General features: G+C 37.3%; 1 protein-coding gene across 1 annotated transcript in view; it reads left to right on the plus strand.

The window, feature by feature from the left end:
* Positions 1–4,497: 4,497 nt before the first annotated feature.
* Positions 4,498–23,751, plus strand: part of LOC104624546 (lactation elevated protein 1-like) — a gene marked incomplete at both ends in the record, with an annotated part of 44,976 nt that continues 25,722 nt past the window's right edge. The window contains 3 exons of the mRNA XM_010291946.1: positions 4,498–4,580; positions 7,976–8,046; positions 8,303–8,403. Of these exons, the coding sequence (XP_010290248.1) occupies positions 4,498–4,580; positions 7,976–8,046; positions 8,303–8,403 (255 nt within the window). The remainder of the gene's footprint in view (positions 4,581–7,975; positions 8,047–8,302; positions 8,404–23,751) is intronic.

Below are 23,751 nucleotides of genomic sequence, written 5' to 3' on the forward strand. Positions count from 1 at the left end.
CCCAAAAATTGCAGGGTTTGTAAATGATAGTATCGATTTTCTAGTTCCATAATGCAGGAGTATAATGCTGTTGACACCTGTGAAAGGCAGAGAAGCTGCATGGTGGTACTCACATATACACCCTCTCTGAGGTTCGATGTTTAATTCTTACAGCTGTGAGCAATATTTGTTTTTCCATACTGTGCAATCATGTATCTGTTTTTCATTTTTATAAATCTAGTATTTTAGAATGTTTAGCTTGGACTTATACAATATTTTGGTGTGCTTTATTTTCTTCTACTATATATTCTGATTATGTGCTGTCTTTTTGACAAACATTTCTCATGAAAAAACTCTTTACAAATGTGAACATTTTGCCCTCTGCACTCCTGTGAAGCAGATAAGTGAATGTTTTTGTGTGTAGAAACAAAGAACCACAGTAAGTACCCTTGTCTACAAAGGAAACCCCAAAAGGAAAAACTTTTGGATCTCTGCACAGCGCATAGCTTCTTTGTGGCTTTTGTGACTCTGAGTAAAGGTGACCATGTGCTGAATCACCCTTTAGAACCACCTCCACCGGTACATTCTTAACTTGGAGAAGAAATGCTGCTGTTATTGCCTGGCAGTGCAAGCATTGCTCCCATTACCGCCCTTCAGTTCACTGGTATTGCTATCACGCCCTGTCTCTCCTCTACTGCATAGAGCTCCATTAGTGTAAATAGCATTGCCCATACCAGTGCATGTTTGTTCGCATTAATTTCTTCCATCCTGTCATTTAATGATCAGTTTCTTTAGTCACACTTCTCTTTGGAGTTTTTTTTTTTGTTACGTTATTTTCCAGTAGCACCTATAGATCTTACTCTACTGTCACATATTCATGTAAGGGGAATACAAAGCTTACAATCTAACAACAGCAATCACATTTTAAAGGAATGTTTTCTGGGAGCATGTTGCCATGCAGCTTATAATGTTTTAATGGTAGGGACTGTCCATTTTACATATTGATACAGTGCCTAACAGAATAGGTGTAAGTGAGCTTTGAAGTGTCTCAGTAAAAATAATTAATGACAAACAGTGGTAGATACTTACTCATAAGAACCTGTAGAAGGGTTAGGAAATTCTTGTGGCTGTTTTATTATTATTTAGAATATGGTCTCTAAATGCCTGGAGTACCTTTCTGAACTGAGCATCAGTCTGGAGAGGCCAAAAAAAGAGGAGGAGGGGGCGCGGGGAGAAACTGGCTTTGAGGTCTAAGTCAGTGGTTCTGAGACAGTAATGGATGAAAAATATGCTAGAGTTTCAAAGTAATATATAAACCAGAATTTGACTGAGGATGCTGGTTTGAAAAATAGGAAACAGAACTGTATTTGAAAGATAGGACAGAATTAAGCTAAAAAATACCCCAAAGCAAAACCAGAAATTAATTAGGAACATCCAAGGAGCGGGATAGTAAAATGCCAAATGTTTTCCAGAAGACTACGTATCTCTCTGTTCCCATTTACTGGCCCCTACTTCTGCGCTTATATTGTGTATTACAGAAAACTGCTGTATATCAGAATTCTGGTTTTCCATTTTCTTCGTTTGGTTCAGTTGACTTTCGCCTCCCAAGGAAGCAAAAAATCAGTAGGACTATAATAACTGTATTGTATATATCTCTGAACAGAAAGGATGCTGTTACTGCCTTTCTGGCTGAGAAGTCCTATAGCCCAGAATATCTAACATACTTGTGAAATAAACTATGTAATGTTAGATCACATTAGAATCAATAGTAGTACATTATTGTAGACATACAAGACAAGGTTTTTAAGGAAAAGAAATATCTTTCATTTAGGCAACTGTTTGTAGCGTAAGAAGGGCCCAAACCCACAAATAAGCTTTTGAGCACACAAGCTCTTTTTTAAATAGTGTCACTAATGATAGCGATTTTTCCTGAATAGTGGTAATACTAATTACTCTGAAGAAAGAGAAAAGGGAAGGAAGACAGAAGAAATGCATCTACTTTGTAACTATACCGGTGGTATTTACATCTACAGTTCTTACCTTCAAAACTCATTCGCTGTAAGGTTAAATCATGGAGTCAAGACTGTCAGTGCATTTAAGGAGTGATAAATTTGTAAGCAGAACACAAGTGGGCTAAAATACTGTAGTACCAAGTGCTGATTTATATGTCAGCAAGCCGCAGTGACCTGCATAATACAGCCCAGTATCAGTCTGTATTTGAGTGCACAGAATGTCTGCTCTTCTCAGCAGTCGTTAGCAGCTGAGCCACAAGCACCGCTGTAAATACCAACACAATAAATTTACACCAGCTACAGTGTTCAGGTGCATCTTTTTTTCTTTCAGCCCTACCATAACCATGCCACACTCTTAAGTACATGTAGTTCTGTGTTCACTCTCCACTCTATGCAACGCAACACCCTGAGATCTCTCTTTTGTAGAGTTTGTAAACCCATCTTGAAGGCTGAAGAGATGAGGCTGAATTCATGCAAAATTTGCTATCTGTTGTTTTCAGGAAAAAAACACCCCAAAATAATAAACAGTGTTAGCAAATATCTGAGTAGCTGAAGTTAATCTAAATAATCTCATAGTTCACATAGCTGTAGTCATATGTTTTGGGTTTTTTTCCCCCTACTAACATGAAGAAAATAATACTTGAGCTAATCTACTACTTGGGAAAAATAAAACATTAGGCAGAAAGATGCTGAACATCAGTGCCTGGCAAAGCGGAGCTAAGTACACCAGCTTTGCTGTGAAATTTCAGGAATCTTCCTTCTAGCCTTGACTGCCAGACTGATGCTGAAGAAAAGCTTAAACATCTTCCCTCCCTTGTGCATATTATTACATGCCTCTGCAACTTTTTTCTTCTGCTGTTGTTCTCTTTCTTTGTAAGCTTTCATGAAAAGAAAGGGAATAGATTATAATAATATTGTAGGACCAATGCTATTGTGTTTGCAGTAGCCTTAGCCCAAGATAATGATTTGATTAGCATGGCTTTTTCACTTACCGGAATTAAAGATACATGGATTTTCCTGGGATTCTGTGCTTTCGGGATGATTTTTGTTCATCTTTTTTCTTCAGCTGTATATCTTTGCAGAGAAGTTGGAGGTTTAAAATAGGTATAGAGCCTTCAGTAATAGTCAAGGGCAAAAAATTAATGTAATGAGTCATCACAGTCACTCCTGCAGATATTTGTAATCTGTAAATCCTATGCAACACATTTGTTCAAAAGGGCCGTTGTTCCTGAAAGCACTGATGATAGTTCCTCTAAAATTTAAGGGGGTTTTTTGTTCCTGCAATGTAGTTGCTATAAATGAGATTTGACATTTCCAATTTTGATATTTGAATGGCCTCAAGGAGGCTTTGAAAAAATTGACGCCAGAATATGAAACACTTAATGAGCATGTTAAAGATAAACTTAATAGTTCATACTGCAGTGAAGAAGCAGAGTATTTTAGTGGATTCTAGCAATCCAAAGAATTTTAATGGTGTTGAATTACCTACAACCCCCCCAAGTTTTATTGCTTTAATTAAATTATTGATAGAGGTATATTTTCTAGAATATTAAAACTTTTCCTCCCTTTCTTTTATAGCTTCTTTTGCTTCTAGCTATATTACTACTGTTGGCAGTAGTAATAACAGATAAGCAGAGCTATTCCCTTTGCCAGAGGGTGTAAAATCTTGATCCCACTGAGGTTAGTGAGAATTTCTAAGAATTTCTCAGCCTCAAGCTTTGAAGCAAAAAAAGCACCTGTTAGTACAGCTGGTTTTGGATTTTCTAACAGAAGCAGTTATTGTGACTACTCAGGGACATATATATCACACTTGGAATCTTACAGGTTGTTGAAGGGGAGGGGGGGAAGGATGTTTTTCTCAGTCGATTCAGACATTACAAAAATGCAACAAAATCTTTTTGATATAGAGCTTTGCTTATTCCCCTTTGTGCTTTGGTCCATTTTGCAGCAAGGCTTGGCCTGGTTCATATATTTGATGTTTGACTCACAAAATTTTTAATTTTCATGGAAGGAAAAGGTAAAATTATTTTTAGCTTATAAAGTAGAAGTCATTTCACTTGTCTCTGTTGCCAGAATTTGATTGTGGTCTGTTAAACTTTTATTTCTCCTAATTTTCTATTTCTAAATGTATATTCTTTAATGTGGAAATAATTACTTTTACACCCACCCAACAAAGCACTACCCAGAGAGAACGAGTAATGTCCACCCTCATTTCATTCCCTGTGCTTCCAATCTGTATTAATTTTCTAGTTGATAGACTTTTGAAAATGGTTACTTTTTTGTTTTGAATATGTCAATGATTTCCAGCTTATTTCTCTGAAGCGATAATCATAAAGGAGACGTCAATTTTGTGATCTTGGATTTCAGTTTTGCAGATGATACTTGTGCTGACAGTTGATCACAGCAGTGTGTCTTCTCTCTAACGCAGACAATAATAAATAGAGCTTTGGCTTGAGGAAAGCTATTCTTTTTTTTTTTTTTTTTTTTCCTTTCTTTCTTTCTGTAGAAATACTGCAGCACAGTCCAGCTTGATTCTGGAATAGACTACAGGAAACTGGTGCTTCCTGCTGCTGGAAAACTTTACTACCTGTAAGTTTATCTATGATACGGTATTTGCCCTCTTTTTCCTTCTTGTTAGCCAATAGTTTCCTAGTCAATGGGAATTGAGAAATGTATAGTAGAATTAGCAGGGTGTGACTTTTCCTTTCTTTGCCTTCTGGTCCATTTTGTTCAGCAAACCGCCTTCCATTATGCCGTGATATTAACTTCATTAAACTACATTTTCAGTATCCACACTAGCATCATTTATAATGTGTGACTGAATAAAAACTAATTAGATTTTTTGGGGAGGTGTGGTGTTTGGAGAACTGAAGTGACAGATGGTTAGAAAGTAATGAATATCCTCTTGTAAGAGATTGCACAATTCTCTTATAATAGAAGAACATCCTTATTGTATTTAAGTAATTAAGTATTTATAGAAATCCAATGACAAGGATTCATTTAATGTTGGGTGTTTCCAGCGCTGTGGATTAAAAAAAACCCAACACCCTCCTATTTTGACAGATTGTTTCTGTTTATCATGACAAAATTTCTTTAGCACTTTATTCTATATTTGCAAATAAATATATTTAAAAATACGTTCACTTGTGCTTATGGTTGCAGCGTATATCTGCCTAATAGAAACAGCCTCTTTTTTTTTTTTAAATACTTTGAAACCTTTGCATTGCACACATTTTTCCCATATAGTATTATTTAATCAATGACAGTCTGAGCAAGGCAAACAACGATAGCTTAGAACTAGATTTGCAACCATTGTCTCTTTCAACGCAACATACAATATTGATTTAAAAATCATGTTTCCGTGAAGAAAGGTGCAGTATTTTCATTGATGTAACCTATATTTGAAACGAAGTATGTCCATGTGACTTTGTAATAAACTTAGAAACTGTAGTTGCTTGTCTGGAAGCAGGAGTACAGCTTAATAGAATTATAACAGGTAACTGCTTCTGGAAGGAAATGACAGAATTTTATATATGGAAAACAGGTCAAATGCAGGTTCTGTGTCTTTAAACAAAGTGTGACTGCATGAACTCAAGAAAAGTAACTCTTGTTCTATATTCTTGCCTGACTCCAGTTTCTTTAAGTTTTGTGGTGTCTGCTCAGAAGTACTGTTTGAAGCCACCACTGTTATCTCAGCATTGCTCATCGTGGCTCTTGTTCCGATGTCTATGTAGCTGTCCCTGCTTACGGCTCTGCTTATTGTGCCCATTGCACTCTGATAATTGTGGAGAGCACCTACCATATTCTTTTCTCACTGTCCATACTCCGAAGAAAGGAAGAGCACATATGTGGTTTCTAGCAGGTAATAGGCTAAACATGGTGCCCCTGGCATCAACTCTCAAAGGAGTAGAAATAGGAACGAATCCCAGGAGTAGTACCCAGCCCAAGTATTTCATGGTGTTCTGCTGTAAAACTTGTGATCAGGCGAATGGCAGAGATTGATGATATAAGTCTGTCTCATGTTCTCTTATTGGAAGTATGTTGTTTACTTCTAGAACTTGTGTAAATCATTAGGAAGTATCGGGGGGGGGGATTAAAAAATCCAGTAGCTGCCAATGGAAATAAGATCATCCTTTCTTTTTCTGAGGGAATCTCATTCATTCTTCTATTCAAACTTGTTCACTGGAGCTTTCAACCCTGCAGAACTAGCTTAGTATGTGGGGATTTTTTTGTTTGTTTTAAAATGAGGAAATAAGCAGTATTTTGCTACAGATTTTTGTAATTCAGTTAGCAGTCTTGCCCCAAAAAGAAAATATTCTTGTCCAACATGTTTACATTCCCCTGTTAATTATTATGATATCATCATCACCACTTTTTTTTTTAAATCCTCCTGATGCTTCATAATTTGTGTAGTCTTTTCTTTGTTTAAAATAGGCAACTGAGGGCTGCTTAAAGCTGTTTCATACTCATCTGAAAGCAATCAGTGCAACACAATTACAAGATTCCTGATCAAAGCAACTTTCTTGATCTCCGTTTCAGGTGTCTGTTTTCAAAACAATCTTTCTTGGCAATAGGGTGCAAATATCCACCTAGGTGTCATATTTGGCTATTTCTTTTCTTGTAGCCTTTACATCAAATTTTTTGATAGTTATATGCATACGAGTGTGCATACTCTCTGATATATATATGCACTCCTTCCCCCCTTTTATGGCTTTTTTTCTGGCTTTGTCTGTTCCTTTTCATTTATCATTTTGTCAGAGGAAAGCAGCACAGAAATATCCATGTTGAGAGAAACTTCTATTTTTGAAATTACAATTTTATGTGATCTCCTATTCAGAATTTTTTTAAAGTGTTTGAAATGGCACTTGCAGAAGTTTGTGGGGGTTTTTTTCCAAATTCTTTGTATCGACAAGGCTTGCTATTGTTAAGCTTCAGCCAAAAAATAGTTATTTCAGTTGTGCTGTTAACATTTTTAAGGTTCTTAAGGACTAATGAACAGGAAAGTAATTGTGTAACATGCTGATCATCACTTGTCTTGTGAGGTCTAGAAGAGGAGGAGGTCTAGAACTGTGTGAGGCAATGCAACTTGGTTGCATCCACGATCTATAAAAGTAGATTTTCACATCAAATGAGATTATACAAACTTCAGTGAAGCGTTATATATCCTAGTTTATTGTCTACTGTAGCATTAATTTACCATACTCAGCTTTCAAACTCAGCTAGAAATATTATCTATCTACTTATCTTGAAGAATGAAGCACGAAAAGGTTGGCCCTCTAACCCATTCAATGACAAAAATATTCTCTGATCAGACTGATTCATAATCCTTGTGGCAATTAGAAGATGACTATAAACTTGACTTCAGCTTTTAGCACACATATTTTGCATTTTCACTCTCTGTGGTTGATCTTTTCTCAAATAGTATTGGGGACAAAGAGGGGGAAACTGATCAAATTACTAATGCAGAGAACATGCTGGTATTTTGAATTTCATAGTTTAATTTTGTAAATTGTTTGATCAATACAATCAGTTGACTTGATTCCCCCCACCTCCCAACCCCCAGAAAACTGCTCCAATATTTAATTTCAGAAAGTCCCCTCTCAGAAATTTCAAAGGATACTTCTTTAGGTGCTTGACTGCCTTCCCTTGTCTATTTGCTCTTATTTTGCATGCAAGATAGAGCCAGAAGCCTTTTTTCCCATTGTGTACACATAGTGTTAATGGATCTTCTCTGCCTGTATTGCCTCATTACTGGAAACGGCTCAAAACACAGAAGTCTTTCAGTGTATGCAAATAAGGCAGAATCATCTACCTGAGAGTTAATATTCTCTACTTTTAAGTGTATTCTAAATCTAATGTTTGTATTTAGAGCATAACATCCTGTTCTCTTTTTTATGGGCAAAAAGCTAAGCAGGCTCAGGCAGCTGTTTGATGTTGGCTTCAAGTGTTATTAATTTCATATTCTATTATTCTTTTCACTGTAGCACAAGTGAAGCTGATGTGGAGGCTGTCATGGATAAGTTGTTTGATGAGCTGGCTCAGAAACAAAATGATTGTACGTAAGTTAATTTCTCTTGAAAGAGAATACATTTAGAACACAATGCCCAATCTCCACTGACCAATTAATAAGTTCCATTGCTGTATATGGGTTGATGCCACACTCAAGTGGCAGTCATTGTATCAGCATTTTGTCTAATTTATGTGTTGAATCATGTGCTATTATTCATCAAGCTATGCATTTCCTATCTGTAAGAGATGAATTTTATAGTAATTACCCAGAGAAGATTGAGTCTTTGTTCATGTTCCCATAGTAACTAGACCAAGGATTCTGAAAGTGCAAGGCAGAGAGCTGAGGCTGAATAAAGCGTGTGGAACCATTGCAGACTTCACGTTTGAAGAGCTGTGCGACAGAGTGAGTACCCAGTCAAATCTAGATCAGTTAACGCTCAGACTTTTCACAGTTAAAAACAAAGAAAAAAAAAAATCTGAAACATAAAAACTCATTGTTTTCCCAAGTTGTACTAAATTAAAAGTGTTTTTTTTAAGTTGGCAGAAAGATTTTAAATTTAAAGGGGAAGAAAAAAAAAACCTCTGCAAAAGAACAATAATAATTTTCTCTTTAATGATACAGTAATTTCACTTTTAAACATATCACAGATTGCCTTCAAAAATCCTAATGCAGTACATGCCTGGGCTAACATCATTGCTGGAATATTAGTAGTCATGACATATCAATCTGTAAATAGCATTCAAATACTGTTTTCAAAATCTGGAGTTTAAGTTGATACTCAAGCAAAGGAGTAGTAATCCTGGCAGCACTAGAGTAAAACTGTTGTTGCATGCCTTAGTTGTGACTAGCTGTACGAGGGCTGTTTAGTCCAAGACCTTCTCAAAATTTGCCAAATTTTGCTAATACTGCCAAATTCTCTGCTAAACACGTGGGGTGTGATTCCTGAAAAGCTCTCTTTGTATGTGACCTCCAGTGGGTTTGAAGACAGTCCCCCAGAAGTTGCTTTGTGCTTCAGTGACCTCTCTGCTGACAGCTGAATTTATTGTTAAATGATCACAACTCTAAACTGGGCTGATAGCACCTTTGATTCAGGGTGCTGACCAATCTTTCGGTTATAACGCTGTTTTAACTTCCTTGTGGCTACCAAGTTGATAACCATTTGGACAGAAATTTCACTGGTTATGCTTTAGACTGTAGGTTTTAAGCTTTGTTGGTTTTTAGCTTCAGACAAAACCAGTTAGCTGTTTGTGAGAATGGAGGTATGTCATGGACAGAACAGCTTGCTTTTCACTGAGAGTTTTGAGACTTTTGCTTCATTGCACCTCTTAGTGTATCAGGAAACTATGCTGTCAGCAAACACTTGTAAAATTCTGTAGTCCAGTAAATGCCTTGTGTACTTAAGTGGGACGATAAATTGCTTTTAAGGAGAAGTGCTCTGGTAGCTCACGTGGCAGTGGCCACTACTTTGGGTCTGAAGGTTCTGATCCTGTTGAAGAATTATGTGAGGTTCAGACCATCCTGGTGTAATGGAGCTGAGGTGCTTGGTTTGCACACAGAGCAAGTAAAGAGAATCATTATGAAATGTTAAACATCATTTAGCAGTATTGTTCTTACATCGAGACTTGGGTCTCAATTCAGATACCTTCTGCAGATGTGTTATGATGGTCTCTAAAAGAATAATCACATCTTAAAAGTAAAACAACATGGCAGACAATAAATGTTTTTCTTTAACAACCTCATCAGTCATTGCTTATTTTCTTTGCATATGCCGCATTTGTTTCCACCTTTAATTGTTATATACAATTATTATGATATTTCTCTTTGGGTCACTGATGTACCTTCATAAATATTACATTAGTATATTGCTACGGTGGTGTCACTGTGCTCACTTCATAGGTAGAGAAGTATAGTCATGAACTTCAGAATTCTCCATTACATTTGGATTAATGGCTTGAGTTGCCCCTAATATTTTTTTTAGTGAATGTAAACTTTCATAGCGCTTCACAGCAATACTAAAATATTCCCATCGGTATAAGCTGCATTTAAGACCTTTCCTGCCCTGTTGCTCTGTTTGCCTGCTCTGTTGCCATTCAAATCTGCTAAAAAGCAAAAGAAAAATTCAGTTGCCAAACCATGAAACCTTTTTCTTCATGAAATCTTTTAACTTTCAATGAAAAATTTATTTTTTAACAGTCAGAATGGGAAGTGATTCCCGCTGATGCCACAGAACAAATAGGTAGGATCCAGAAGAGTGCACTGGTGGCTTGTAGCCAAAAACCCAACCCCAGGGTTGGGAGACATTCAACATGACAGGAAGTATAAAGTCATTTACATATATTCAAGTAAGCTGGCTAATAGTGGGAACTATTTGTGGAGGGATGAAGCAGAAATTTGCAGGAGACATAGCTACAAGGTATTTGGTACTGTTTGTGGTGCCAAATGGTGGATAAGTTGACAGGCATCATGAGTGCAACTATTAAGAAAAAGGAAACTAGGAGTCTGAGAAAGATGTAATGAAAAGGAAGATCCACAAAAAAAAATACTGGAGGGGAATTTGTTGGATTTGGCTAGAGTGAATCTGCAGGTTTCTTTGTGCAGGACATGGGGACAAAGTCCCATAGGAAGGCAGATTGTGTGAAGGGACATGGGGAATCTTCCTAGCTTGAGGCTTGTAGCAACCAAGAACGGGCTTAACTGATAGCCCAAGCAAAGTGTCCTCGGTAGATAAATGCAATTTAAAGTTGGTGTCATAGGAGCCAATTAAATTTATAACAGAATTGAAAACAAGATTTGCAGTTGGTTTTACATCAGTGGTAAGACCTGGTGAAAAGCATGATAAATGGGAAATTCTCATTAATGGGGAAAAATTAGATATAATTGATATATGGAAACCTCATCTGACAATTCATAAAATAAGAATGTGGAATCAGTGCTTACAATGTTCTTAAGGACAGAGAAGCTAAAAGAGGTGGAGGGCAGTATGCAACATTAAAGACACTGGTACCTGCCTTAAAGTTAATTAATACAGGGATCTTGAATACATAATCAATCAGTCTACTAATTAACAAACCCAAGAGGATAATACTCGTAGGGGTCTGTTGCAAATGAAGAGTGAGGTGCATTGCTTCTTGAGCACTTGGCTATAAAAAGCATATAAAGAAAAAATACCGTTGTATGGGAAGCTTATGCTTGTAGATGAAATGCAGAAAAGGGTGAAATGTAATTAGCCTGAAAATTGCAAATGATGATTTTCTAGCATAAAATGTACTGCATCCAGTATGAGGTCATTTTGTTTGAGCAGCTTTGTGGGACCTTACAGTGATGAGCTAATCTAGAAATTTGTGTTGCATCGGGACAGTCTTCTCCATAATTTTCTAACATTCCATGTAACCAAAAGATACTTCCAAGCAGTAAAATTACATATTTGAGTGCTCAGGAAGAGTAATTTTCAAAAGCAAAATGGAAGTATGACCAAAACTAACTGGAAAGGGAAGTGTAAACAACAACAAAAAAGAACAAGAAGGACTTTTTGAGGAAGAAGATAGTGAAAGTATGTCCTGTGCCACTGTCAGAATCAAATAATATAGAATGAATGGCAACTAGTTATGAAGTCTAGGAAAATTAAAGAGAAACTAAAGATCATGGGCAAATATGAAGTCTACTCAGCTATAAGACTTGTTTTTAAGTAAAATGTGTGTTTTTATATGGTTTATATTATCTGATTGTTATGGGCTTATTCTTAGTTGGAGGTGGATAAACTTTTAATAATGATGTGGAAAAAGGAGAAGGTTTTGCAAAAAATACTTGTTCTGGGTGAAGCAGGGTAAAGTATTTGTTTCACTAATGGATAATAAAATGACATTCAGTCTGTTAAGAGTTAGCATCTGTTGAAAATAGTCTGCAAATACATTTTGAATTATTGGAGTCCTGGGCTGCACCAAAAGCAGTGTGGCCAGCAGGGTGAGGGAGGTGATTCTGCCCTTGACTCCGCTCTGGTGAGACCCCACCTGGAGTCCTGCATCCAGCTCTGGAGCCCTCAGCACAGGAAAGACATGGACCTTTTGGAGTGGGTCCAGAGGAGGGCCGCAAAAATGATCCGAGGGCTGGAACACCTCTCATGTGAGGACAGGCTGAGAGAGCTGGGGTTGTTCAGCCTGGAGAAGAGAAGCTCTGGGGAGACCTTCTTGCAGCCTTCCAGTACTGAAAGGGGGCTTCTAAGAAAGATGGGGACAGACTTTTTAGCAGGGCCTGTTGCAGTAGGACAAGGGATAATGGTTTTAAACTGAAAGATAGTAGATTTTGGCTAGATACAAGGAAGAAATTTTTAACAGTGAGGGTGGTGAAGCCCTGGCACAGGTTGCCCAGAGAGGTGGCAGCTGCCCCTTACCTGGAAACATTCCAGGTCAGGTTGGACAGGGCTCTGAGCAACCTGGTCTAGTTGCAGGTGTCCCTGCTTATTGCAGGGGGTTGGACTAGATGACCCTTAAAGGTCCCTTCCAACCCAAACTATTCTATGATTATATGAAAACTAGGCTGAGATCTCTGATTAGCTTTTTATTTTTGATAAATGTTGGAGTGCAAGAGAAATTCCAGGCACTAAAAGAATGCTACTATGTGCCAATATTAAGAAATAAGCAAAGTCCAGCCAAGCTGAGGACTGGTATAACCGCAGGCTGTCAGTCAGATTTTAGTCCAGGAAGATAAATGGAGGAGCTGGTTCTGGATTCACACAGTGGATAACTGAAGAATCGAAATTAAATTAATGCCAGTCTCCCTGATTTTGTGGAAATGGTTGACTTTTGTAGATGTTGTTCTTACTAAGAAATTTGCATTATGCAGTGTCAAGAAAGTATTTGTTAAATGGATTGGTAAGTTAGTTAATTAACATATAAAAAATTATTACCGGAGGATTGTCGTTGAGTGTAGCATTTCTAATGAGCACATTTTTATACTAATCCCATTACAATAGCTTTTTTTTCCCCCAGCAGTTTTGAATATAACATAAATGCTAATACAAATTTGTTGTAAATAAAGAGTACTATGTGTATGGGGGGAGGAGCAAAGAGAATGAGGATGCTGTGTGCAATTTTATTTCTCATCCGAAGTGAGATTTTGTGGGGAGGGAGATGGCTTATTTTGTTTTGGCTTTTTTAAACCTAAGCAAACACAATTTGCTGTGTTCCACAGGAGGAGGAGACTGTGTCCTAGGTGTAGTGACTTTGAAGTAGATTTAAGCATTGTAATGGACAAGCAGCTCAAAAGTAGCTTCTGGTCCAGTGTTAGAGCATTTACACCTAGTTTCATCTGGGATGGGTAGAGTGGAAATAAACAGGAGGGTAGAAAGATTATTTTAATTTTGAAAATATCTATGATTGATGTCAGAATGTTAGGTGTGGTTTTGACATCAGAATTTTAGAAAAGACATTGGAAAACCTGAAGAGGCTGTTGAAAAAGCTACAAATCGTTTGAGCTGGAGAATTTGTGCCCTCAGATGACAGGCTTACAGTTCAACTTGTTCAGCTTATCAAGAAGAGGACTGGAAGATGATTTTATAACGTACAGCTATTTTCACAGGAAAAAAACCCAGATATTAATGGGCTCCTAAATCTAGCAGAAATAGTCATAATGAAAACCAGAGACTACGGAGAGATTCAGATTTAAAGAAAAGAAAAAAGAAAAAGCACCCATTCACACATTTGAAACAGTGAAGGAAGTGGCAGGGCCTCATGCTGTGTTTTGGGTCAAAACTGGGTGTCATTTTAGGAAGAGTTGTTTGTGTTTGAGCTAAAGTGCTAGTCCTTAGGCTTAGCTGTCTCTCAAATTCAGGAAATTCGTGGCTCTCATGATCGCTTCTGGTCTTAAGTTGTCTGAAACTAGGCATGTGAGAGAGTCAGGGTCCCTGCTACCTGTTGGCAAACTGTCTCACTGCACCTACACGTGCAGTGGACAAGTTCAGCAGCCAGCAGGGGCATGTGCCCAGTCCATCTCGAGGGGGTAACCTGCACTCAGCCCCCTCACGCTTTTGGAAGTAGACAATACTTAGTCTACTTTCAGTCTGTGCAGTGAGTTCAGACTCTGTTTTTCCAAGGCTTGTAACTTCCTTGGATTTGAGTGGGCTTTCACAGGATGTGTATAAGACATTTCGCTGATACCAAGCAAACTTTCTTCCAAATTTCATATTCCTGGTCCACAGCATGGAAGCACTACAACTTCCCACTGAGCCACTGCTAAAGGAAAGTCTAACTTGAGGAGCAATAGCCTTACTCTCAGAAATACAGTAATTGACAGAAACTTTTACAAATAAATATTCATTTGCACACATAGATGCATGTTCCTATGAAGTCAGTTTGATGGATCCATTCCGAATGGGAAAGTTTCAAGATGAAAACTAGTTTCATAATGACAAGTGGATATCAACTCTGTTTAGCCTTTTGTTTACGTGTTTTCTGTCTAGTAAATACAAGATAGCAAGATTTTTGTGAGTGTGAAAAAGTTTACATTGTCAACATCTTCTGACAGAATAACTCAAAATATCACAATTTCATTTAGTTAATGCAATTAACTTTGGTTAAACTTATTTTCTCTGTTACATTTGGTTCATAATTCCTAAGCCATTATTTAATTTAAGGTAGAAGGATAAGTGACTATAATTAGGGGAATCCGTTGTTTTGGGAAGTTATTTTTTATTACATTGAATTGTTGTGATATTATCTCGGAAGGTATTTTTTGGAGGTTTCTGAAACTGGCATATACCAGTGCTTATGTGGTTCTCAATAATCATTGTGGCATGAGAGGACAACACTGTACTCAAAATTTGGTGAATTGATTCCTTTGGCTATCCATAACCCTTAATGGTTCAGAAAGAACAATTTAAGTTTTGCAAGAGTGGATGTGTGAAGGGATGGATGCTTTTGTTTTGTTGGAGAAATAGCTTATTGCCCAAATGACTCTGCTTTCACATCATTGCAACGATATCTTTTCTGGTCTTGTCTTGGGTAACTGTTACAGTGCAGTCCAGCGGGAAAAACATCCAGACCTAAAACTCTATTTACATTTGTTGGTGTAGGATTAAGGAGATTTGTTTGAAATGGCTCAGACAATTACTTATTTAGACAGTAACTTTTGTAATACGATATTTCATCTGAACAGACTGTAAAACTTTTACAAATTCAGTGGTGTTTCCTTTGAAATAAAGTCAAAATTCTGTTTCAAAGGGAAATACTAAAAAATTTTCCACTTCAGTATCACATGATTTCATGAAATGTCAGCCGATACATAATAAATGAAAATAGCAAATCAGCAATCAGTAACTTTATTTGAAACATCTCCTAGCTTTACGTGGAATTTTCAAAATAGCTGCTTTTGTAATTAATACCTGAAGACCTTGGGAGATAGAGTTGGTGCCCTTCTTTCTATAGTCTTTCTTTTCTTATTTCATGTGTTAGCATCAAATTTTTTTCATGTCAAGAACATAAGGAGTAATTTCTGTCTAAAATAATGCGTCGGATATTGGTAATTACCAGTTGTCCATTAATGTTTATAAAAATAAAATACAGAAAATGTATTGTATGCAACACTGATGTGACATGCATTTGACTTGGTAGAAAGCATCTTGTTGCATTGTGTGCATTAATTTTTAAATCCTAATTTCCCAGTTGAGGAAAATTCCAAGTTTTAACTAATTTAGTTAAGATCAAATCCATACACTTCACTTATTTGCTTTACTGGCTTATGTGAACATGTGGAAAACTAAAAAATGCTGGATGAGAGGATCTTGATCTATTTTAGTTGCTTTAGAGCAAAATGAGAAGCAGTTTTTCAGATCTGACACACCAGGGTTCATGTGGCAGTATGGCACAGGGGAGCATTTGTCATGGCTCGAAAGCAGTTACCTGCTCACTAGAATGGAGTCCTGTAAGAAATATGCTTCTCCAATGTAATCATCCAGGAGATCTATGCCTGGATTTTATCAAAATGTTTGTTATCTTACCATCTTTTCTAAGACTCCATAAAATGAACAAATGTAGCTGGAGGAGGCTGGGCGAGGCACCAAGCAGAATACTGACATATAGTTCCTGAATTTTAAGGCTAACCTTAACTTCCCCCATTCTTTGTGGCCTTTAATTAATTTCTTCCTGTCAGTTTCTCCATCTGTACAATGAGGGATTATTGCAAAACAAAATTAGTTAATTTTAGTGTGTGAATAAAAGCCACCGGAGTAGATTCTAAGGAGCTGATTCTTGACAAGCAAATACAGTTTATAATTGTCCTTGACAAATTCTGGAAGGCTTTTTGGGTGGTCAGATCTGGTAACTTGAACTCAACAAAGTGTTTATAAAAAACTTTTTTTCCTTATCCCTTTTCTCAGCAGTTATTATATGTATATCCTAAGTTAGATGAAAATACTTTTGAAAACAGAATGTATATATTAACTTGATTTTAAAGTACCAATATCCTTAACTAGCAATCACACAAACATAAGTCTTACTACCCCATCAGAGTGGTTTCATTTCTCTGTGTTTACACATAAAGGTCAGTGTTCATTATGCCTTAGAAAAATGACTCTGTGCCAGTCCTCTTTCTTCACTTCTCTTTTAAAATTTTGCTTAAAAAACTGGTAATTGTGATAGTTTGGCTTGAACCTTGAGCTGGTATGAATAACTTGGACAGTGGTGTACTTTATGTGTAATCCTCGAAGGTCCTAAGGGACTAAGTAGATAGAATCTTCCTCACAATACCATTTTTTTAAGTCTTCCTCTCACTTGTGCGTAGCGACTGCTGCCCTCTGCTGGGAATACTGATTTTGTAAAGTAACACATTTTAGCCTTTGCTTTACAAAGGTTGAGTAACTTTGTTTCATGGATCCTATAGTCTTTTCATTAAGTAATTAAATATAGCCCTTCCTCCAACCGCCAAGTACCAATGAGCATAGTGTCTTAACAGGATAGGAAAATGTATCTATAACACTGATTTTGTGGGTGGGTAAACTAAACAACAAGCAGTCATGTTTAATGCGAAAGACTTAATACAGAAATGCATGGAAGTTCATAAACAACAAGTTGTTTAGCATTTCTGTAATTGCCAAAATACAGTATTAGTGCAGATTAACACAACAAAGACGTGGAAACCAGTTTCTGTTAGGTTGTTCTTCCATTGCAGTAGGCACACAGTACAGACCAGGAGGAAGATGCGGTTCCTAACTTGAATAGCTTGCCCTTCAAAATGAAAGAAGATGTAACCAAGGGGTTTATTTTGTTTGGGTTTTTTTTAATTATTTTTTTAAAGTTGCAATTTTCAAAGGCAACCAGTGATTTAGGAATGCAGGCATCTGTCTGTAAGTCAATTGAATGTCTCCCCAACATGATGACACAACTCAGCTGCATTTGCAGTTTAACGATTCTGAATCATTTTGAGGGAATTACCTTCATTAAAAACTGCTAAATGTATCCAGTATATAATTGGGTGTCATCTTTAGGATTGCTGGATGTAGTTGTAAATAAATATACCAGGAGTTGTTCAGAAATTAGCACTATTTTCAGTAACTGTTTAGAATCATAGTTTTCCTTAGTTTGATTTTGATCTTAGTTTTATCCCCAGCAGAAGATTAGCTTTTGTAGCTTAAGCTCTGGACTGAGAGTCTGTCCTTCATTAGCTACATTTGCTTTAAGAATTTAGTCAGCTTCTGCACCACAAAAAATGTTGCCTTATCAACTCACAAGTATGCTTTATAAAATACACTTAATACATTTACTTCAGGTGGAAATATTGTAATGTAGTAATATTGTTAGTCAAACCTTCTTTCTGTTTTATATCTTATTTGATGTGTATCAGGGCTTAATTTTAGAAAGCACTCCCTTCAGTGAAAGCTGCATAAACTTTTGAGGTTTTAGATCCTATACTTTATAGACCAGAGAACACACACAAAAAAAAGACTTTGAAGCTGATTGTAGTTTTAAGGGTTTGCCTTTTAAATTAAATTGTTTGTTTCTTAAATGCCTGAATGTACTTTTTTTTAGAAGGATTTGTTGTCCCTGTGTCAAGTAGTCAAGGCCAGACTGGCCAAAGGGATGTTCAATACCATATAACGTCATGCCTGGGTCAGCTGTCCTGGCCGTGTCCCCTCCCAGCTCCCCGTGCACCCCCAGCCTTCTTGCTGGCAGGCCAGCATGAGAAGCTGGACTGTCCTTGACTGCTCAGCAGCAACTCAAAACATCAGCACATTATCAACGCTTTCTCATCCCAAATCCAAAACACAGCCTCACGCTAGCTTCTGTGAAGAAAACCAGCTCTATCCTGGCTAAAACCAGGACACCCTGGTTTTGAAATCTTAGCAGTAAGTGCCAGTATTTAACTAGACCTATAAGAAGAATGACCTATAAACCTAATTCCCATAGTTTCTAGGTTCTTTTGAAAGCTTAAAAAAATCACAAGATCACTTGCATTGTGATCTAGTAGCTTATTTAAGGGGAACTTACATGCACTTTTGATGTATATACACTTCTTTCTATGGCCTTTTGTGTTTTGCCTGCTTATACCTGTTGAAATTGTTTGTAGACTTATTTGCTTACTGTACAAAGCAACAGAAGCCTTTTTGTTTTAAGCCTTAACTCTTTTTGGAGACCTTTTTGTTGACAAATGCTGTACTTTGGAATTGGAACTGGAAATTTGGCAGTGAGGCTTTGGGAGCAGAAACATGCCTTAATAATGAATCAATTAGTGAATATTTTAACAAACAAGTTGTGTAGCCTCAAGTCAAGTAGTGTTCAAACAAGTTAAAATAATGATTTTAAAGTTGCAGGCCAGCTCATAATGCTCCAAAACAAAACTGCATGTTATTTTAATCTTTCCTCAGTATGCCCTGTGATGTGATCTTTAATTATACAATGGCATGCCTTTTTTTTTGCCACCAGAAACCTTCAGTAAAGCTTGATAAGAAATTGCTGCTTTCATTAAATTCTCAGTTTAATAATGCTTCAAATGAACTTCTCATCTTTACCTATAACTTACAGAGCTTTCCAATAGATTTGCACTGCCGTAAGAATCATAGAATCATTTAGGTTGGAAAGGGTCCTTAAGATCGCGTCCAACCTAACCCTGCCAAGTTCACCACTAAACCGTGTCCCTAAGCACATCTACACATCTTGTAAATAACTGCAGGGGTGGTGACTCCACTGAGATCAGTGTCTTCAGAATTTCAAACCAAGTTAGCCATGCCTTAACTATCTTACCTTTTTATTTAAACTTCAACATGCAGCTGCATCATGGATCACGCCTTAGGTTTTTCTGTTCTTTTCTTGAATTATGATCTTGAAATATTACCTCAGTGCTATTTTATCAGCGGTACTAGTGATAGAGTGTGGCTCCTTTGGAAACAACAGAAAGAGCTCTATCACGTTTTGTTATTGCTTAATGTCTAAGTTGTAAATATTATCTAGTCTTAAACTGTATTTTGGTTTTAGGAAGTTTTGGAGTGTTCGAGTGTCTGCACTAAATTGTAGTTATTGTCAGTCACAACTCTTGAGGATGTTATTGGAGCTGGCCCTGGTATATCTTCCAACATAAAGAAAACTAAATTTTCTCTTGAGATGCAATATCTTTTTCTAACATATGTAAAGCATTCTGTATTCTTCAGACAATCTCTGAAAGATGAGCTACTTTGTCATTGATGAGTCAACAAAAAAGAAGGATGCTTTATACTTTAATTAAATGGAATATATAATAGAAACGGGAGATGGCTAACTCTTAAAACAGTCCAGAGAGAGCTCCAAATAATAAACATCCTACTTGAACTGAGATGATGATAGTTGAAAATGCATTAAGTAGACAGAGAAACAAAAATAAATGAAGGTGAGAATTCAGTCAAGCAGGCTGAAGTGGAGTAAACACTTTGTCAGGAGGGTAGCTCATGTTAGCGCTAATGCGTTTTGCATTAGTATGATGCCTATAAAATACTAACTCCTGGCATCAGAGTTAATGAGAAAAATCTACAACAGTTTTATCTTTTATATACATAGAGGAACAATAATACCATAAGAAAGATTCTTATCTGTTAACTTTTTTTTTTTTTTAAATAATATTGCAGCATATGAAAGACCTGGTAACAAATGGTAAGTGACAGTTGTTACATAAACATGTTACGGTTCTGAAGTTGAGTTGATCAATAATTGATGAAACAAAGATAGATCAGACAGTACCAGAAACACACACCAAATCATGTTGTTAGTCTTAGAATGTTGTTCAGAGGACCAGATTAATCAGGCTGAACTTTTAATAAGAGGATTACATATATACGTGTCAATATTAGGAGGATTTGTAGCTTCATTAGCAACTTCAGAGGAAGTAATACATTCATGTATGCTAATGACTAATATGGAATGCTTTGTGTGACTGGTTGAGGCTCATAAAATAAATTTCAGCCCCGGATAGTTATACAGAGGACAGTGGTAAGTATCTAAAATCATTTGCCACTAGTCTCGTTATCTTGTTCCAAGCCTGTATTGTTGGCAGTCAGGACCCAGCCAGAACTTGCTGCAAGGTGAGGAAAAAGGGCCTGTAGACAGTACTGTAAAGGGCAGGGGAGGGCTGTTTGCTGCTGAAACAGCAGAAATCTGCTCCTCAGTGGAGCTTCTGTACATGGACTGCACAGCCAGAATCTCTAGCAGTGGCATAATCTGGCCTTGAACCCATTGTCCCTGGCTCCCTTTCCCGTGTGGCACAGAGTTGGTACATGGGTGTCTGTGCCAGCCTCACACCAGTTTTGCAAGGGCAACGGGCCAGTGAGAATGTGACTTGAGAAGCTGTCGGGGTGCCCCTACATCTCCTGCGTTTGGACCATTTGAGTGTAGCTGGTGAGTTAAAAAAGCTTTGACGCAATTGCAGGCAGCATGGAAATTGGGCCAATACCAAGGTTAGAAGAATACAAAAAGGGCTTTAAACTGTCCCCGGAGCATTTGCGAATTTGCTGCTGGCTTTTGCAGAAGGAATTTAAAGGACTTGTCCAAAATGAGAGTAAGTCATGTTGAGAACAAGATTAAAAGCTTTGTGTTCATCCCCAGAGTTACGTCTTTCTAAACTCTGGAAGGAGAGGGTTTGAGAACTCCTCTACGTACAGAACTACAGCTGATGTCAGCTGAGCCATATATAACAACAGACTGGCTGACTCAGAGTTTCAGTTGCATCTCACCAGACTGGAGTCTTGGCAAGGAGGTACAAACTTACTCTATTAAAATACTCACGGCTGCTAGGCTCAGATCTTTCTGGTCATAAGATTTTGCAGTCTCCAAAGGCACGTTTCTGCCAACATTTATGGAATATTATCACTTAGCACTGGCATAGGTGTTTCAGAAATTCTTGTTAAACAGCTTGAAATTATCTGCCTTTTATGTCCTTCTTTAGAGGAATTTTTGAGTTGCCTGCTTTTTGCACTGCTGAAGTAGATTGAATTCTTGTTTGGCTGTGATACAGATGCATATTGTAACCCTCTGTGAACTGTGGTTTTATGTCTGTATAAAAAGCAAAAGTATTGCATCTTCTTTTCTTAAGTATTGCATCTTCTTTTCTTCCCATTTGAAATGCATTAGCCTTATTTTTGTTCTCCACCTGTTTCCTCCCTACAGCTCCCCAGGTTTTTCATTTTCATGTCTGGATATCCGCAAGGTGTCCACCAAGTTCTTAGATGTATAGCTCTGCAGTTGGGTGCTTCAGTTTGTAGATTTTGCACAAGTTCAATGGCTTTAATTTTTATTAATTTATTTTAGGAATCAGCTTTTAATATTTGGTATTTTGTATTTGAAATTAGGAGGGTGTATTCATATGGTTTGGGTGAGAGTGTACATCACATTGGGGCGAGACAGGAGAACTCAGAGTTTTGGGCTTTGGCAGAATGACTGCTTGGGCTCTTCATGTGGTAAAAGAATGAACTTGAATAGCAGTGATGTCTGTAATTTCTTACCTAGAGACAGATATGAGAAATTATTACCTTTCTCACAGGCAATTAGATCACTGCTGTTGTCCCTTTCAGGTACTCGGCACACAGGCATACTTGATCTTCTCTGTACTTAACAGTACTTCAGTGCTAAGTATGGAATAAAAATTACCATTGCCCAAACCGTTTGCAATCTTAAAATCTCCAGCAGCATCCTAGTATGTGTTGCTTTTAGTGCTTCCATTGTTTTCTTTTGCACTTGATATGACTGTTGTCCAGCTGGCTATTACTTGTGCCTGATGGCGAGGTGTGCAGTGGGCTAGCTCTGTGATGTTTCCATCCACCAGTTGCTTTCACTTTCTTTAACCTTTTCATGCTTTATTTCATCAGAATGTTTCAAGTTCAGCTACTCTTTGTTCAGATCAGATTTTTCAGAGGTGATGGATGAAGCCGTTGCTGGTGGCCCTCATGATGGTTAGTTTCTTGGGTTCTGGTTAAGAAGCCATAATAGTGGCTAGGGAGCTGAAATGGAGGGAGCAAATAAACAGTGTATGTAACTTTGAGGAGAGGATATAGTATATACGGCTCTCAAACACTGCTAAAAACATTTGAAAGTTTTTGCAGTAATTCTTTTTCTGTAGATGCCACAGGGAAGTTGCCTGGTTGTGAATGGGAAAGCAGAGTGATTCATGAGACTGCAAATGGGAGAACTGGCTTAGAGTCAGAGACTTTTAATACCAGCCTCGGGGGTTAGCTGGTCAGAAGCTCTAGCTTATTCCCACTAATTTTCAGAAGAATTTTTGGTATGCCATGAGGGCTTCACTCTCCTGTGCTTGCATATTGACGATTTCTACAGGTTTTTCATTCTTGTGTCTAAATAAAACCCAAAGTCCCGGTCATGGACAGCCATTAATAATTGCTCAAAATAACTACTTGCCAGAAGGGTTATAGTTAAACAGTTATGCTTGGCCTACAGCAAATTTGTCTAGCAATTTCAGTTAGAGAAAATATTTTATTTCCTGTTTTTAAGATACTGGAGTATTGCAGTGCTTTATAACCATATTATACTGTTGGTACAGCACGTTTGATTAGCTGGGAAGAGAATTGTGACATTATCATGCAAAATGCTGCTGACCTTACTCTATGGAGTAGTTGCGTCCAAGATACTGAACTACTCACACAAGTAAAACTAATGGGACAAGTTTCAGGAGTATGAGTTTTTCTCCTGAACATGATGACTTAATAGCTCAAGATAAAGTACAGCCTGCAGTACTAATAGAGTAGATCTTGCAGAAAAAAATTACCTTCCATGTAATGAAAAAGTAATTTCCAATTAATTGATTTGACTGTATACTTGAATGAACTACTACTATTTGTGTGTATCTTCTGTTGATGGTTTAGATACACAAATAGAAACTAATAAGATCTTACAGATTTTTATTTCATCATTACAGGTGGAACCATGACAAAGGAACTGTTACAAAACTGTATTTTTATCTATTTCCTGTTGCTTTCAGTACTTAGAACATGAGATTTTTATTCAGTCTGGGTTAGTCTTGGGTGAACTTGTGATTTAGTAACCAGCCTATGAATTTGTGTTTAAAAATCTTGCTGCTGGAAAGCATCCTAAGAGCTCTTAAAATTATTTATGCTTTGTGTTGACTTCATAGATTAACCATGTTTTTTATTTTCTTCTATGGATTATGGTTTATAGTGATTATTTTGTTTGAGGTTGTCAGAGAGATCATAACATTGCAGGATGCAGAAGAGCCACACTTGTAATTATCAAACACTGTTCAAGTAAAGCCGACAGTGTGAATGCACAC

This window comes from Phaethon lepturus, unplaced genomic scaffold (genome assembly GCF_000687285.1).
Source record: "Phaethon lepturus isolate BGI_N335 unplaced genomic scaffold, ASM68728v1 scaffold11510, whole genome shotgun sequence".
Classification (NCBI taxonomy): Eukaryota; Metazoa; Chordata; class Aves; order Phaethontiformes; family Phaethontidae; genus Phaethon; species Phaethon lepturus.